This window comes from Fusarium pseudograminearum, chromosome 1 (assembly GCF_000303195.2).
Source record: "Fusarium pseudograminearum CS3096 chromosome 1, whole genome shotgun sequence".
Lineage (NCBI taxonomy): Eukaryota > Fungi > Ascomycota > Sordariomycetes > Hypocreales > Nectriaceae > Fusarium > Fusarium pseudograminearum.
The window spans coordinates 2,297,282-2,310,540 of NC_031951.1; the positions used below are offsets into that span (position 1 = coordinate 2,297,282).

Consider the following 13,259-nt stretch of genomic DNA (forward strand, 5'->3'; position numbering starts at 1 on the left):
ACTTATGTATGAATGTAGTACTCATTCGATCTTTTCAGAGATACGAGCTTAACAGTAGTGTACTTATGTATGAGTTACGAACCAGCAAGTAGCTCGTTCGTCCCGGTCATCGCAGATATCAGTTGCAGGAATACAAGTTGTGCAAGGGGTAGAACGGCATCCGAAAAACCTGTTGAAGGTAGTACAGGATGATTCTTTTGATGACGCAGGACCGCACCCCCATGTTGCCCATTCTAAACGCCAGAATATATTAGCTTATCGTAGGTTTCTAATGTGAAAGCAATCTAGGAGTTGTCCGACTGAGTCCTACCTGTCTCCTGAGGCTACCTGAAGAAACCGCAAGTTCAACGGTCCTGTCTGCCATGAATGGTATCTCGTTCTTCTATCGTTGCCAAGGCTGTCACCATGGGGGCAACATAACCAAAACTGGGAGAACCAGCAGGATGAGTCTGCGCACTCTCGTCCATTGCGTCGATGGGTGGATTCAGGTTTTGGAAGGACGAGAGGCCAACATTCACCAGGAGTGTATTCCAGCTTTTAAAGTAAAGGCAGACAACGAGGTAAACAGGGCGGGGATCAGGCTCTACACTTTATAGTGTAATTTACCGGGCATTCTTCTAATAAAACAACCCAATGGGTGACACCAAATCACAGCCTGATTTTGTCACCGTAGACAGGTATGCATATATCGTATGTGGTAGTGCTCAATGTGAAAGATCCTTACCAGCTGAACACCCTTCATGCTGGTTTCCGTAATGAGACTTTCTCTATCAAATTGGGATCCTGCTGTCATCAGAATGGCGTTCTTGGCAGTTCAATAATCCAGGTGGTTGTGATAACGCAACGAGATCAGGCTGTGAAAGCAGATGCTGTGAGGGTCAAGGCCTATCATAAGGTACATACCACAGCTTGATGTGCAAGAAACATAATTGGCGTAAAGACTCATCATCACAGATCGAAAGCCACGACAGCTCTTAATTTCCTCTATTCATACTTACCTGTATATCGTACAGTCGCACATAAGCTACACTTTCCTGATGGTTTGGTAGCATAGCCATCCATATATTTTTCTCGGCGAATGACCGGACATGAAAAGTATCATAAAATGGCAATCAATTACCTGTTTCTGTTGGCTCTTTATATAATCAGTTGAACCAATTGGTTATTTCGTCCTCATTCATTCATGTTACTGGTGCATGCCCATGGCAGGACGTTGCTGTGAGCTCCGATTTCGGCGACGAACCCAGCTTGAAGCTTCTCCTCACGGTATTTTCAGAGACGCAATGTCAGATATAAATAAGCGACAAATCCATCTTGATTTTATAATATAGCAAGTCAATCTCACTCATCAAATACCTGATCGCAATCATGGCCGAACAGAAAGACAGATGGTCTACCAACGTTTGTCACCCTTGCTCTTCAGATACGTTGCTCGACACTTACACAGAGCCTAGGCGTACCAACACTCGGCTTCTTTTGTACCCAAACTTGCAACAAAAGTCGTCTCCTGGTTAGACTTACAAAAGGATGATATTCTTCTTGATATAGGATGTGGTGGTATGTTCCCCGGCCCAAAAGCCGTGATTACGGCACAGTTGAGCTGATTGTTTAGATGGCATATTGAATGCCGAGTTTGCCAAGATCCTTTCGCAGGGGACAGGTTCAATGCATGGTATTGACAGTTCAGCATCCATGATTGAGGCTGCTCAGGAATTGTGTAAAGATCACAAGAACTCGACCTTTGAAGGTGAGGTTCCCAGTATCTGTTTTTGTTCATGGCTGACGTGTTGATTCTGTCTGCAGTCTTGGATGCTACACAACTCATCTCAAAGCCAGAGCTTCAGAAAGGGACTTTCAATAAAGCCTTTTCCAACGCAGCTATGCACTGGATTCTACGCCCGGAAGAGGCTCGCGCCCAGTTCTTTGACGGAGTATATGCTGCGCTGGCCCCCGGCGGCGCATTCGCTTTTGAGATGGGCGGCCTAGGCAACGTTTCTGAAATGCGAGCGGCGATTCTAAGTGTTGTAACTCGCCGAGTGGGTTTGGAAAAGGCTCTGGCTGCCGACCCCTGGTTCTTCCCAGATGAAACATGGATCACGGGTGCCCTTGAAGCGGCAGGTTTCAAGGTTGAGCGGGCAGAGCGCGAGTGGCGACCAACACCTGCTGACAAGGGTGGCGTTGAAGGTTGGGTCAGGCTGATGGGAAGTCAGTTACTCGATGCAGTGACCGATGAGAAAGAAAGAGAGGAGGCAGCTCAAGAATGTTCGAGTATACTGAGAGAGGTGTGTCGCAACCCTGGTGGAGGGGAGATGATATCCTATGTCCGGCTTAGAGCCATAGCTCGCAAGCCCGAGTAGCACTGCGACACTACAGCATTGCAATATATTTCATTAGTACATTTATTCATTTATATAAACTAGCTGCAAATTTTTATTGTCAACGCATCACTGGCTTTAAGATCAGCGAGTCAACCTGTTATTCCACGACTCAGTCACTGGCAAGTAATGAATATTCAGTGCATCGATGTTACCCTGTAGCAATAATGATTACTAAGTCATTTCGCGTATCGAAGATTCCAGGTTCCTTGCGTCAGCATTTAGCACTGAGCAACTGCCTACATGCATTTGCCTCAGGGGCAACAAAGCCCAACCCAGGTAGGCACCTGCCTTTGAAGTAGATTACTGGTGAGAAAACCGATGGTTATGTTTCTTTAACAGTATCCAACAAGAAGCTCGCATCGGGCATTTTGGTTGACGACGTCATCTTCGCAACCTAGACCCTTGACATAACCTACCTACCTACCTAGTACCCTGGCACGCCTACAACAACCTAAACTATCGTGAACCACCCCACGTTTTACCAGCAGAGACACTAACAATACCATGTCCGAACACGATGCCCTTGTTTTGTCATATAGCCATTTGGCCAAGCTTCCCAGGGCAAGCGAGGCATTACAAACCTTGAAAAAGGTGGCTTCCATCGTGAAGCCGATTATGCGAGCGCGTAACTGGAAAGTTCGACAGTTGGCCGAATTCTATCCTGAGCAGCACAATCTTCTTGGTAGGTTTTATGGCGAATCTTCTAGGTGACTATCATGTTAAACGCCACTAATAGGTCTCAATGTAAATCGAGGAGCCAAGATATGTCTTCGCTTGCGGCATGCTGGAGATCGCAACCAGTTTATGCCCATCGAAAATGTTGTAGATACTATGCTCCATGAGTTGTCTCACATTGTTCATGGCCCTCACGATGCCAAGTTCCACGCTCTTTGGGACCAGCTTCGAGACGAACATGAGGGTCTCGTCCTCAAGGGCTACACCGGCGAGGGCTTCCTCTCTGAGGGACGACGCCTCGGAGGGTCGAGGATACCACCTCTCGAGGCTCGTAGACTGGCCAGAGAAGCTGCAGAAACACGTCGATCTCGTCCCGGCGCTGGGTCGGGCAAGCGTCTGGGGGGATCCGCCCCGCGTCCAGGCGAAGACATTCGAAGGGTTATTGCTGATGCTGCTGAGCGGCGAAGCAGCACCCTCAAGGGCTGCGGCACGGATAACCTGAGCGAAACCCAGATTCAGAACATCTCTGATTCTGCTACAAAGAACGGTTTTCGAACGCAGGCCGAAGAGGATGAGGCTAATGATGCAGCCATTGCCCAAGCACTGTGGGAACTGGTGCAAGAAGACAAATCAGTCAAATACGGCAGCTCTTATATCCCGCCCACAGCCGAAAACCCTACTGGGAACGGTGGTGGATCAGTAATTCCAAATGGGAGACCTAGTCATAGTTCAGGGAGGTCTAGAGAGCCTTCGGGTTGGACTTGCGACACTTGTACTCTGCGCAACCCTGGCAATTACCTCTGCTGCGACGCTTGTGGGATGGAGCGGTCCGCAAGGCCAGGGACACAAGCGGTTAACGATAACCGCCGATCCAGATCGCCGGTTTCTGAGAGACAACCTGCTGTTGTTGACTTGACACAGAGTCCGCCACGAGATCGGCGAAGACCCTCTGCTATGACATCGCGGAAATCGAAACCACCGAGTGCAGCACAAGGAACCGCATCTTTAGGACCTCAAGTATGGGAGTGTAGCTACTGCGGGACGGAAATGCAAAAGCAGTGGTGGACTTGCTCAACTTGCGGGAAATTGAAGGATAATTCACGATAGTTAGCTAAAGAAAATCGCATAGTTTGTTGGTCAATGAGAGGATGGGAAACTTTGTGGGCGAATCAATGCCTTGGACCCCTGATTCTTGTTTCTTGATTTTTCGTCGATCAAGTATGACTTCATTGATGCGATGCTTGATGGTAGAGGTTCACCTTCCGACGACGTCTTGGCTTCCAATCACGATGTGGGCTTTTTTCCGAAGCCAAGGGCCAAAATGCAGGGATCAACCAAGATCGTGTCCTGAGATTCTCAAGAAATATGACGTTAAGGAGACCTTTGCAGGATCCGGAAAAGCGCCGATTAGAATTGGAGATGATCTGCAAGGCAGGCTTGGACGCCATGGGATGGGGCCTCTGAATTGGACCCTAGCAGAACCCGGTGGGTTGGAGAAAAAAAGAGTCGTTTGAAACAACTGAAGATGAAAGTGCTGACGCTTAAAGCGGTTGCTGAGGACCGAGGAGCCAAGACAGCTTGCAGCCGTAAACTTGAGGTGAATTGACCCTATATAAGGACGGATCCAAATATGCCTTTGGGGTGAGTCGAACTAGGTAGTCAAGTGCTGGTGGTAGTGTGTAGATGTGAGGTTTGTGGTCTCTACATCGATAGATAGCTGGGTAGTGAAACCACACAGGAACCTTTTTGCCAAATTGATACTCCGTACTAGACCTAGCGAATAGGTCTAGATGTCTCTGGAATCAATTCTAGACCGCACTGCATCACCACAAATAGACAGAAGTATGCAGCTAACTGTTCGAATGCATTCGTCGGAAGAATTTGTGCATTGTGCCACGCATCGCAGCGCCGTCGCCGAGCTGTCAGCTTCGCACCTCAGAGTGTGATAGGATGGGCACAGTAAGAGTTTCGGTTATAGTTACAGTGACAGTGGGCTGGTTGGTTAAGTTGTTGCTGCATGCGTACTGCAGCAAGGTGCTGGACAGAATGTAGATACATTAAAGGATAATAAACGAGCTAACTTAGCACAACGTGTGAAGCCCCATGTTGTATGGATCGATTTTCTCTTATGACTAGCCCATATATGTTTTGCTTTCTTCAACGTTAAAACGCAAATGTGTCTGCGTGCCTGGGAGCCCGCTCGCCTTATTCGTCGGCTCCCACGATCTCCTGTGTCGTGCATCGACGGGTGGGTACTTAATACACTTGGTACAGGGCCAGATGGAGATGCGAGTGTAACTGCAACCACATCAAGCCAAATAGTGTATGTGCTACATGCTGCACTGTAACAAAGCTTCTCAGCGGATCCTTGCCAGCATCACACGATCCAACGCATTGACAGAGACACGTTGGTGAGGCGGTGATACCAGAATAAATTGAATGCCCAACATTCATTATGTGGTGCAAAACAACAATCTCAATCTGGTTTGGTTGGGTATCGGTGAGGTGCTGCCCTGTCTGTAAGTTGCCTTTCTAGTCCCATAGTGCCTTTTAGTTCCGAGCAGATGACAGGCACTTCATCTTTTGATAGGGCCAGCAGGTAAAAGCTGGTTGCTGGTGAGAGTAATAGGGTATTGTTTTTGTCATGCGCTATGCCGCAATGGTCAATTCATAAACCTCATGATGGATTTTGGGTTTACTATTTGAAATCCCATTTGTGACGCGCGAAAGAGAAGAGAACTATGAGGAGAACGCCGCATGCAATTGGGCGGCTCTCACGATCCCAACGTCGTCGAACGGATGAGACGGGTAAATAGAATCCGATAAGTGCAGGATTCCTTCGTTTACTGGTATGCCCTGGCTGCGGGGATCGATGATATCCATTCCCATGGGATGGCCCTGTCTCCACGGTGCCTAGGATAGCAGTTAGACAAGGCCAGACCGCCCTATTCTTGTGTCTAAATCGGTATTTTGTACTGCATGTGCATTGAATTTGGGCACAAGCGTTTGAGTAACTGGCCCAATTTGAATACAGAGTATCAACCCTCGAGCATTGTCCGACCACCTTCGGCTTTGAGCATGCAAGTGTTCTGTCCGGCCTTGGCTTGTGCTCATTTTCACTTAAGGCTGGTGTTGTCCCGTGCTGCAGGAGCAGTGTGTGCTCTGCTGGGCTGTGTGCCAATGAACAGGCCAGGGGTAGTAGAAAACATGAGACATACATAAGCTCGGGGCACAGGAAATAGATAGCCCAAGAGCAGGTCTAAGATACCGTAAAGTGACTAAGTTATTTCGTCTCTTAGGCAAGTAAAGTCAAGTTTTCCGGGACCCCGAGGACAGGCTCGACTTGGTGAGTAAGAATGGGGCCGCCTCCCATGCTGATGCTGATGAGCTTTGGGGCGCCAGAGCTAACTTAGCGTGCGATTCTGGGCTCTCGTAGATGTGGTCTCTACTACATGCACGTACAGTAGTCGGGCAGTATGGCCGGGTGTCTTGTCTAGACGGAGGATCGGGGGAATTCGAATGGGTTTAGGTCTTAGTTAAGTTCAGTAAAATGCAATAGCAATTCGTGTCACGTTGTGTTGATGGACTACCTAAGGTTCGCAAAGCTTCTCTCGTGTCCGTTCACCGCAGGAATCAGGGCTTGCAACTGGAGCCATGTCGTTCCTCCCTACTGTAGGGAATACTGTATCGTACTTGCCGTATCGTGCTTGAGATCGGCATTTCATGAACAAGGTAGGGTGGGCCCGGCTGTGGAGGCGATCCCGACCCTGGACAAGGTCGCGGCCCTCACATAATGAAGAGCCGGCTGCGGCCGCCCCACTCAACAGCACTTTAAAGTGGAAAGAACCTCCACTCCCCACCCGCCCTGCCCTGCCCCAGTAGCCCAGCACCACCACTGCAGACCTTCTGCAAGGCGCTGGAAGGGGACCAGGAGGGCGTCCATCGGTCTCTCCAAGACCTCTCCAACCTACGAAACCCCCTCCCGCTGGACCGTACCTACTATCCATACAAGTTGTAAGTATTCTCTAGGTAAAAGCAGTAGGTAGCAGGTACCTTTTGCCAACCCATCATACCTGTAATACCCAGACACCCCAGAACAGAACAAGACCCAGAGCCTGTAGCCGTCAGGAAACTGTCCAGTGTCAATTCAGGGTCCTAGGTTGCTTGTCCTTGCCTGCCTCGGGTGTCGACTTTCTGACAGGACCGAAAATCAATGCCTATTCCTTTCAAATTCAGTTGCACAAAACTAAAGCTTGTCTTTCTCTCTCCTCCTCCTTCCTTTGTTCTGTCTCTCTCGGATACCTGTGGCTGCATTGGCATCTGATCCAACCTCTCTGAAAGATTTCATCCCGTCTCACCCTGAGAGCGATCATCACTCTTCAGTCTCTGCGATCTGCACTTTGTCCGAGACGTCTTTCTTACTCGTCCAATCTCTCGAAACTGAGTCGGACTGATATCCCAGAGATCTGGTGCAGCAACAACAACACCAACAACGATTTCAGCCCTTCGCAATTTGCCCAACCATAGCTCTTCTCTTGTTCCTGACAATCCGACCAAACCGTCTCGACACGCCCTTCAAAGTCTAATCCCGTCTCCGTCGACGCTGCACCCAGAGAAGCTAGATCCTGGGCCGCGCATTGCCCGACCTTTACGGCACTTTTCCCCCTCTGCGCCATGCCAATTCCCAGTCGACGGTCACTTGTCGATTCATAGTACAGCAACTCCACTGACCACCTCCATTTGCCTCGCCTTGACGAGGCCGAGACCGACGGCGCCCTGGCCATTCTTTAGCCCAAAGCCATTGCAATCACAACTTGCAACTTTCAATACTCATCTTCTGACCATACAACCGTCGCGACCTGTTAACGGTTTGTTCACAAATCAAGTCGCTTGGAAAGGCGTTCACTCCCCATGCCTTATAACGCAGCACCGACATGAGCCCTCCTGCACAACCTCGTGACAGCAGCCAAACCCGAGCTATTAGGCTCGCTGGAGCTGTTCACGATGCCGGTTTCCCATTGAATCGCTCCGAACCTCATCATAACCATATTCAAGCTCCTATTCCAACCGCCTTTGATCATGCGCGACCCAGAGCTGCCTTCGATCTAGTGAACGATGTTAAAAGCCAAGATGCTACTCCACGACCGTTCAGCGGAGGACGTTTTCTTAGAGACTTTGGTGATTCATCCCGCTCACCTACGCAGAGCCCTTTCCGCTTATCGATGCCAAGCATGTCTCCTGGTCAACTCGCATTTTCAGCTATGCAATACCTTCCTGTACCAACCATGGTTCTCAATAACCTTAAAACCGTTGTCTTGGCAAACGAGGCCATGGGTCGAATGTTGGGAATTATCACAGAAGATTCGGAAGACGACGATTCTCTCCCTACTATCGAAAACCTACGGGGCCAGACACTTTCCCAGGTCGGTGTTGATATTCTCCAAGACGGCCAGCCTGTATGGGCAACATGGGAGGCATTCCTAGATTCTCAAGTGGAAGAAATGGGTGTGCGAACTGCAGCAAAAGATTCACGGCGGCCTTCCCAGTCTGGAGACGATGCCACACCCACCACAAGCACGATGCCCGTCCCTGACAGGCGCCCAAGTCCGGCTTCCCGCAAACCTCAGGATTCTGTAGTTGAGGTCGTGATCACACGCAAAGGTGTCAAAAAGCCAAGGCTTGACAATCTCTTCAACCCCAAAGAAACAGATTGCCAGATTTATGCCAAAATGATCATCACGATATGGGAGCTCGAAGACCATCAGATTTTCTTCACACTTACGTTTACCAGCACAGAATCCCCACCGTCAACCCTTCACAACAACAAAAGAGTTGTCGCGAGACCGAGTATTCTTGAAGCTGCCGAGCGCAAGTCCATCACCCACTCGAATCCACCTTCAGTTGCATCAAGTCGAGATTCCAACTCGCCTTCTTTTCACAGTCCAGGAATTGTCACTATGTCATCCAGTCCTTTCCCACCAATGGGCCCACCATCTGCGGCAACTCACTCAAGCACACCATCACTTCTGCAAAAGATGTTGCTGATGAAAGACGCCCTTCTGAACAATACTCAAATGCCTATTCTTGCGATGTGGAAGGATGGCAGCGTCACATTTCCAAACACTGCGGCCCGGAAACTCTTTGAGAAAGATGCGCCACTTGACACGTCTCTAAATGGGTTTGAGCTCATGCAATACTGGCATATCTATAGCGAGGACTTTTCAGAGCGTCTCGGAACTGAAGAAATACCCATATGCAAGCTCCTGAAGACTGAGATGCCTTTCACCGGATTTCGAGTCGGCATGTATGATGAGAACAGAAGCAGGCGAGTATATGATGTACTAGGCGAGGCAATTCGTGACGATTCGACGGGCGAGTTCCTTGCAGGTGTTGTCACAGGGCGCGATGTCACTGTCATGACTGAGGAAATCACGCAGATTAAGGAACGGGATGAGGAAAGATTCAAGTTAATCTGCGATACGATGCCTCAGCTGGTTTGGACAGCCACACCGGACGGCCTGGTTGACTTCTGGAACACGCGTTTCTACTCCTATACCGGCTTAGCCCCAGAGGACAGCCTAGGAAAATCATGGGTGAACGCTTTCCATCCGGACGATTTGCCAGAGGCCGAAAAGAGGTGGAAACACTCGCTTGAAACAGGTGACAGTTATGTGACAGAATATCGTTGCCAAAGCAAAGAGGGTGAATGGCGTTGGTATCTTGGCCGAGCAATGCCTCAGCGCAACAAAGAAACTGGAAAGGTCGAGAAGTGGTTTGGTAGGTATCCTCCCACTAACTGAGGATTGGTATTTAACTTACAATCTACTACAGGGACTTGCACCGATGTCCATGAGAGCATTCAGACAAAGATGGCTATGAAGCGTACCCGGCAGCAGCTTCTCAGCGTTATTGCGCACTCCCATGTGACAATTTTCACCGTCGACCCGAACCGAAGAGTCACAATGTTAGAAGGTGCCTTGATCTGGAACAACACCCACGAGGAGAGCCACGACGGAACAAGATGGTTCATTGGCGAGGACATGTACACCGTATTCAACCGTTTGACTGCACAACTGGCAGACGGGGAACGCCCTGAGTTTCTGGAACCCATCGAGCTGCTACTTGATGGCAAGGCTACCGAAGACCTTAAGGAACACGGCATTGGTAAGACCCTAGTATTTACTGAGAGCCTGAAATAACCTGCTAACCGGAAGAAGACGATCGTTGGTACCGCACTCGCTTCCTCACAATGCTTGGGAAAAGGGCTCAGGAAGGCGACCCCCGGCACAACACATACGTGGAAGGAGTTATTGGTGTTATAATGGATGTGACCGAGTTGAAGATCCGCGAAAAGGCACTGGAGAAGCAATCAAAAGAAAAGCGAAAGGCGATGGCAAACGAAGCAGCCGCCAAGGAAGCAAACAGGCTGAAGAGTCAATTTCTTGCCAACATGTCCCACGAAATTCGAACACCTATCACAGGAGTCTTGGGAATGGCTGAGTTACTGATGGGGATGGAGTTGGACCAAGAACAACAAGAATATGTTGAGAACATCCAGAGCTCAGCGACATCCCTTCTCACCGTTATCAACGATATTCTAGACTTTTCCAAAGTAGAGTCTGGACGATTAGATATCGAGGAGGTGCAGTTTTCCTTGTCGCACATTGTCAAGGAAGTAGGAAGGATGTTGCAGTTTGCTGTCGAACGAAAGAATCTTGACTTTCAGTCGGACGTTGATGATGGAATTGAAAACGATCTGGTCGTCATCGGAGACCCTGGCCGTGTACGGCAGATTCTCACCAATCTCCTCACAAACAGCATAAAATTCACGAACCAGGGATACGTCAGATTCTCGGTCGTTGCCGAGAAGGAGACATCAGAAACGATCGAAGTTAAATTCACTGTGGAGGATTCAGGTATTGGCATTCAGGATGATGTTCGCAAAAAGTTGTTCCAGCCTTTCAGCCAAGGCGATGCCTCGACTGCCCGGAGATTCGGCGGCACTGGACTGGGCTTGACTATTTGCAAGAACCTCCTGGATCTCATGCATGGCCGTATTACATTGGAGTCCAAGGTTGGTGTTGGAACTCGAGCGACCTTTTGGGTCCCTTTCAACAAGCCAAGTGGTCCGGCAGAAGCTGGTCTTGCCAACGCAGGTGCCATCCCTGACCGGCTTCAATCCGAACTAAGCCTGTCTTGCAACAGTTCGGAATACGACCAGATTATTGGTACTCCCCCAATATCTGAAGGTATGCAGGGAAACACTTCAGGACCTCGCAGGGCTCGATTCGGCATAACCTCAACCTCGAGTCCCGATCAAGAACTTCCACCATCGGAGAGAGCCAAGATTCATGTGTTGGTGGTCGAGGACAAGTGAGTTATATACAAATCCGCATGATACAGCTTCGCTAACCATCCGCAGTCCTATCAATCAGAAGATTGCTACCAAAACGATCGGTAGACTTGGTTTCCAGGTGACAGCTGCTTGGAACGGCAAGGAAGCTCTGGAATACCTCGCTGGTGTTCAAAAAGGCATCAATCAGAAGCCGGATATCATACTTATGGATGTACAGATGCCCATCATTGATGGCTACAAGTGCACCCACCTTTTGAGGCATCACATGCCTTACAAACCTCTGGTCCAAGATGTGCCGATTGTGGCCATGACAGCATCGGCAATTCAAGGTGATCGCGAAAAGTGTACTAAAGCTGGCATGGATGATTACTTGGCCAAGCCGGTTCGGGGCGTGATACTGGAGAAGATGCTTTTACGATGGTGCCACGCACGCCGTCGGGTACCAACAGCACCAGATCCCTCCGCTTCAGACTGTTCAGAGATGAGCGAGCATTGTGACAATGCCGACATTCCCAATGTTGGAATTGACGACGACGACGACACGCCACGTGGACTCGACGATTTCAATGGCAGTCCTATCACGCCTCGCCCGTTAACGACTAATGGTTATCAGAATGAGCAGTCCCCTTTCGATTCGACAGAGCTGTCACTCCAAGTCCGGCGTCAAGAAGGAGAAACAGAGTGGTCCAACAAACTCCAAGAAACAAAACTCATCGACGCGGCAGGTGGACCATCGAGCTATCGTAGGAATTCATATCACGAACTACAGACAGGAGACTCGTTGACGGAGGAGAACGTCAACAAACTAAGGAGCGAGAATCAGTTGACAACACGCCGATAAGTGCATGGGGCCACCAGTGGTCGTCCGGAGCCGCCGACCGATCGGTCCAGCAGACCCAAAACTATGAAAGCACTTTATATACAATCGTCGATCTATCCTTCCCTACAGGATATTTATCTCCACATTTACAGATTACATTTAGCGTGGAAGCATCTTTTTTTTATTCACCTCTTCTTTCGGCTACGGCATTTGCGACACAAAAGCGTACATGCATCAATACAGACGGTGGGAATGGCGTTGAAACGGGTTGCCGCTCACATTTTCATGTGCAGGAGAACTTTGGCGGAGATTATACAGGGGAACATGCGTTGACTTGTCTTTTTTATTCCCTTGTTGTATGTTTGATCTTGGAGCAACTATAGACGGTGTCCATCATTCTGGCAAAAACGGAAGCGGGAGGACTCTTTCTTTTCTTCGCCTATGGCAGAAACATGTATTCTATCGCAAGCTGGGGAAATACTTCGTTTGCAAAATGGCAAGGAATAAGGGATTGTGTTTTGATAACGACGCGGTAAGAATGATGAATGATGGGATTGATGGATGATATACCTTATTTTATTTTAATTTTGACTATTTGAAATACTGAAAGATTTGCTATAAAGGACGAATTCCGCCCCGGTTACCCAATCACTCCTTGCTCGCTATGCTTTGTGATAGAAAGGCATCGTATTGATGTTTTGCTTTTTTCTTCAATCGTGAAGATCATGGATTATGCATGTCGCTATCAATGCATGTAGTTAATTGATGCCCAACAAGAACATCTCGAATTAGACCTCGGTCTCGATTCCGGGCTGCTTAGTACGGTGTTCGAAAACGCTAGAGGCTTTGTCTCCAACACGTTCGAACTTGCCCTTGATCCACTTTGCTGTGCGCGGGGCCTAGACTCCTCTGTTAGTTCCGTTCTGGTACTCTGATGGTGTCGAAGTTCCATGAGCTCTCTAGGCGAGGGAGGGGCGGGAAATAGAAGCATGGGCAACACGTGGGATCATATGAAGGAGGGGAGGGGGGG

The 13,259-nt window shown here is 49.1% G+C and overlaps 3 protein-coding genes across 3 annotated transcripts; all 3 read left to right on the forward strand.

Annotated features, from left to right (window-relative positions):
* Window positions 1–1,368: 1,368 nt before the first annotated feature.
* Window positions 1,369–2,357, forward strand: FPSE_01394 (uncharacterized protein; the record flags this gene model as incomplete). Its single annotated transcript, XM_009254514.1, has 4 exons — window positions 1,369–1,401; window positions 1,455–1,557; window positions 1,613–1,747; window positions 1,804–2,357. 4 exons carry the CDS (start codon window positions 1,369–1,371, stop codon window positions 2,355–2,357), a joined length of 825 nt encoding a protein of 274 aa, XP_009252789.1.
* Window positions 2,358–2,882: 525 nt separating this feature from the next.
* On the forward strand, window positions 2,883–4,160 carry FPSE_01393 (uncharacterized protein; the record flags this gene model as incomplete). The annotated part of the gene is made up of 2 exons (XM_009254513.1): window positions 2,883–3,060; window positions 3,115–4,160. The coding sequence occupies 2 exons, from the start codon at window positions 2,883–2,885 to the stop codon at window positions 4,158–4,160; spliced, it is 1,224 nt and encodes a 407-aa protein (XP_009252788.1).
* Window positions 4,161–7,987: 3,827 nt separating this feature from the next.
* Window positions 7,988–12,250, forward strand: FPSE_01392 (uncharacterized protein; the record flags this gene model as incomplete). Its single annotated transcript, XM_009254512.1, has 4 exons — window positions 7,988–9,830; window positions 9,885–10,217; window positions 10,271–11,426; window positions 11,476–12,250. The coding sequence occupies 4 exons, from the start codon at window positions 7,988–7,990 to the stop codon at window positions 12,248–12,250; spliced, it is 4,107 nt and encodes a 1,368-aa protein (XP_009252787.1).
* Window positions 12,251–13,259: the final 1,009 nt, after the last annotated feature.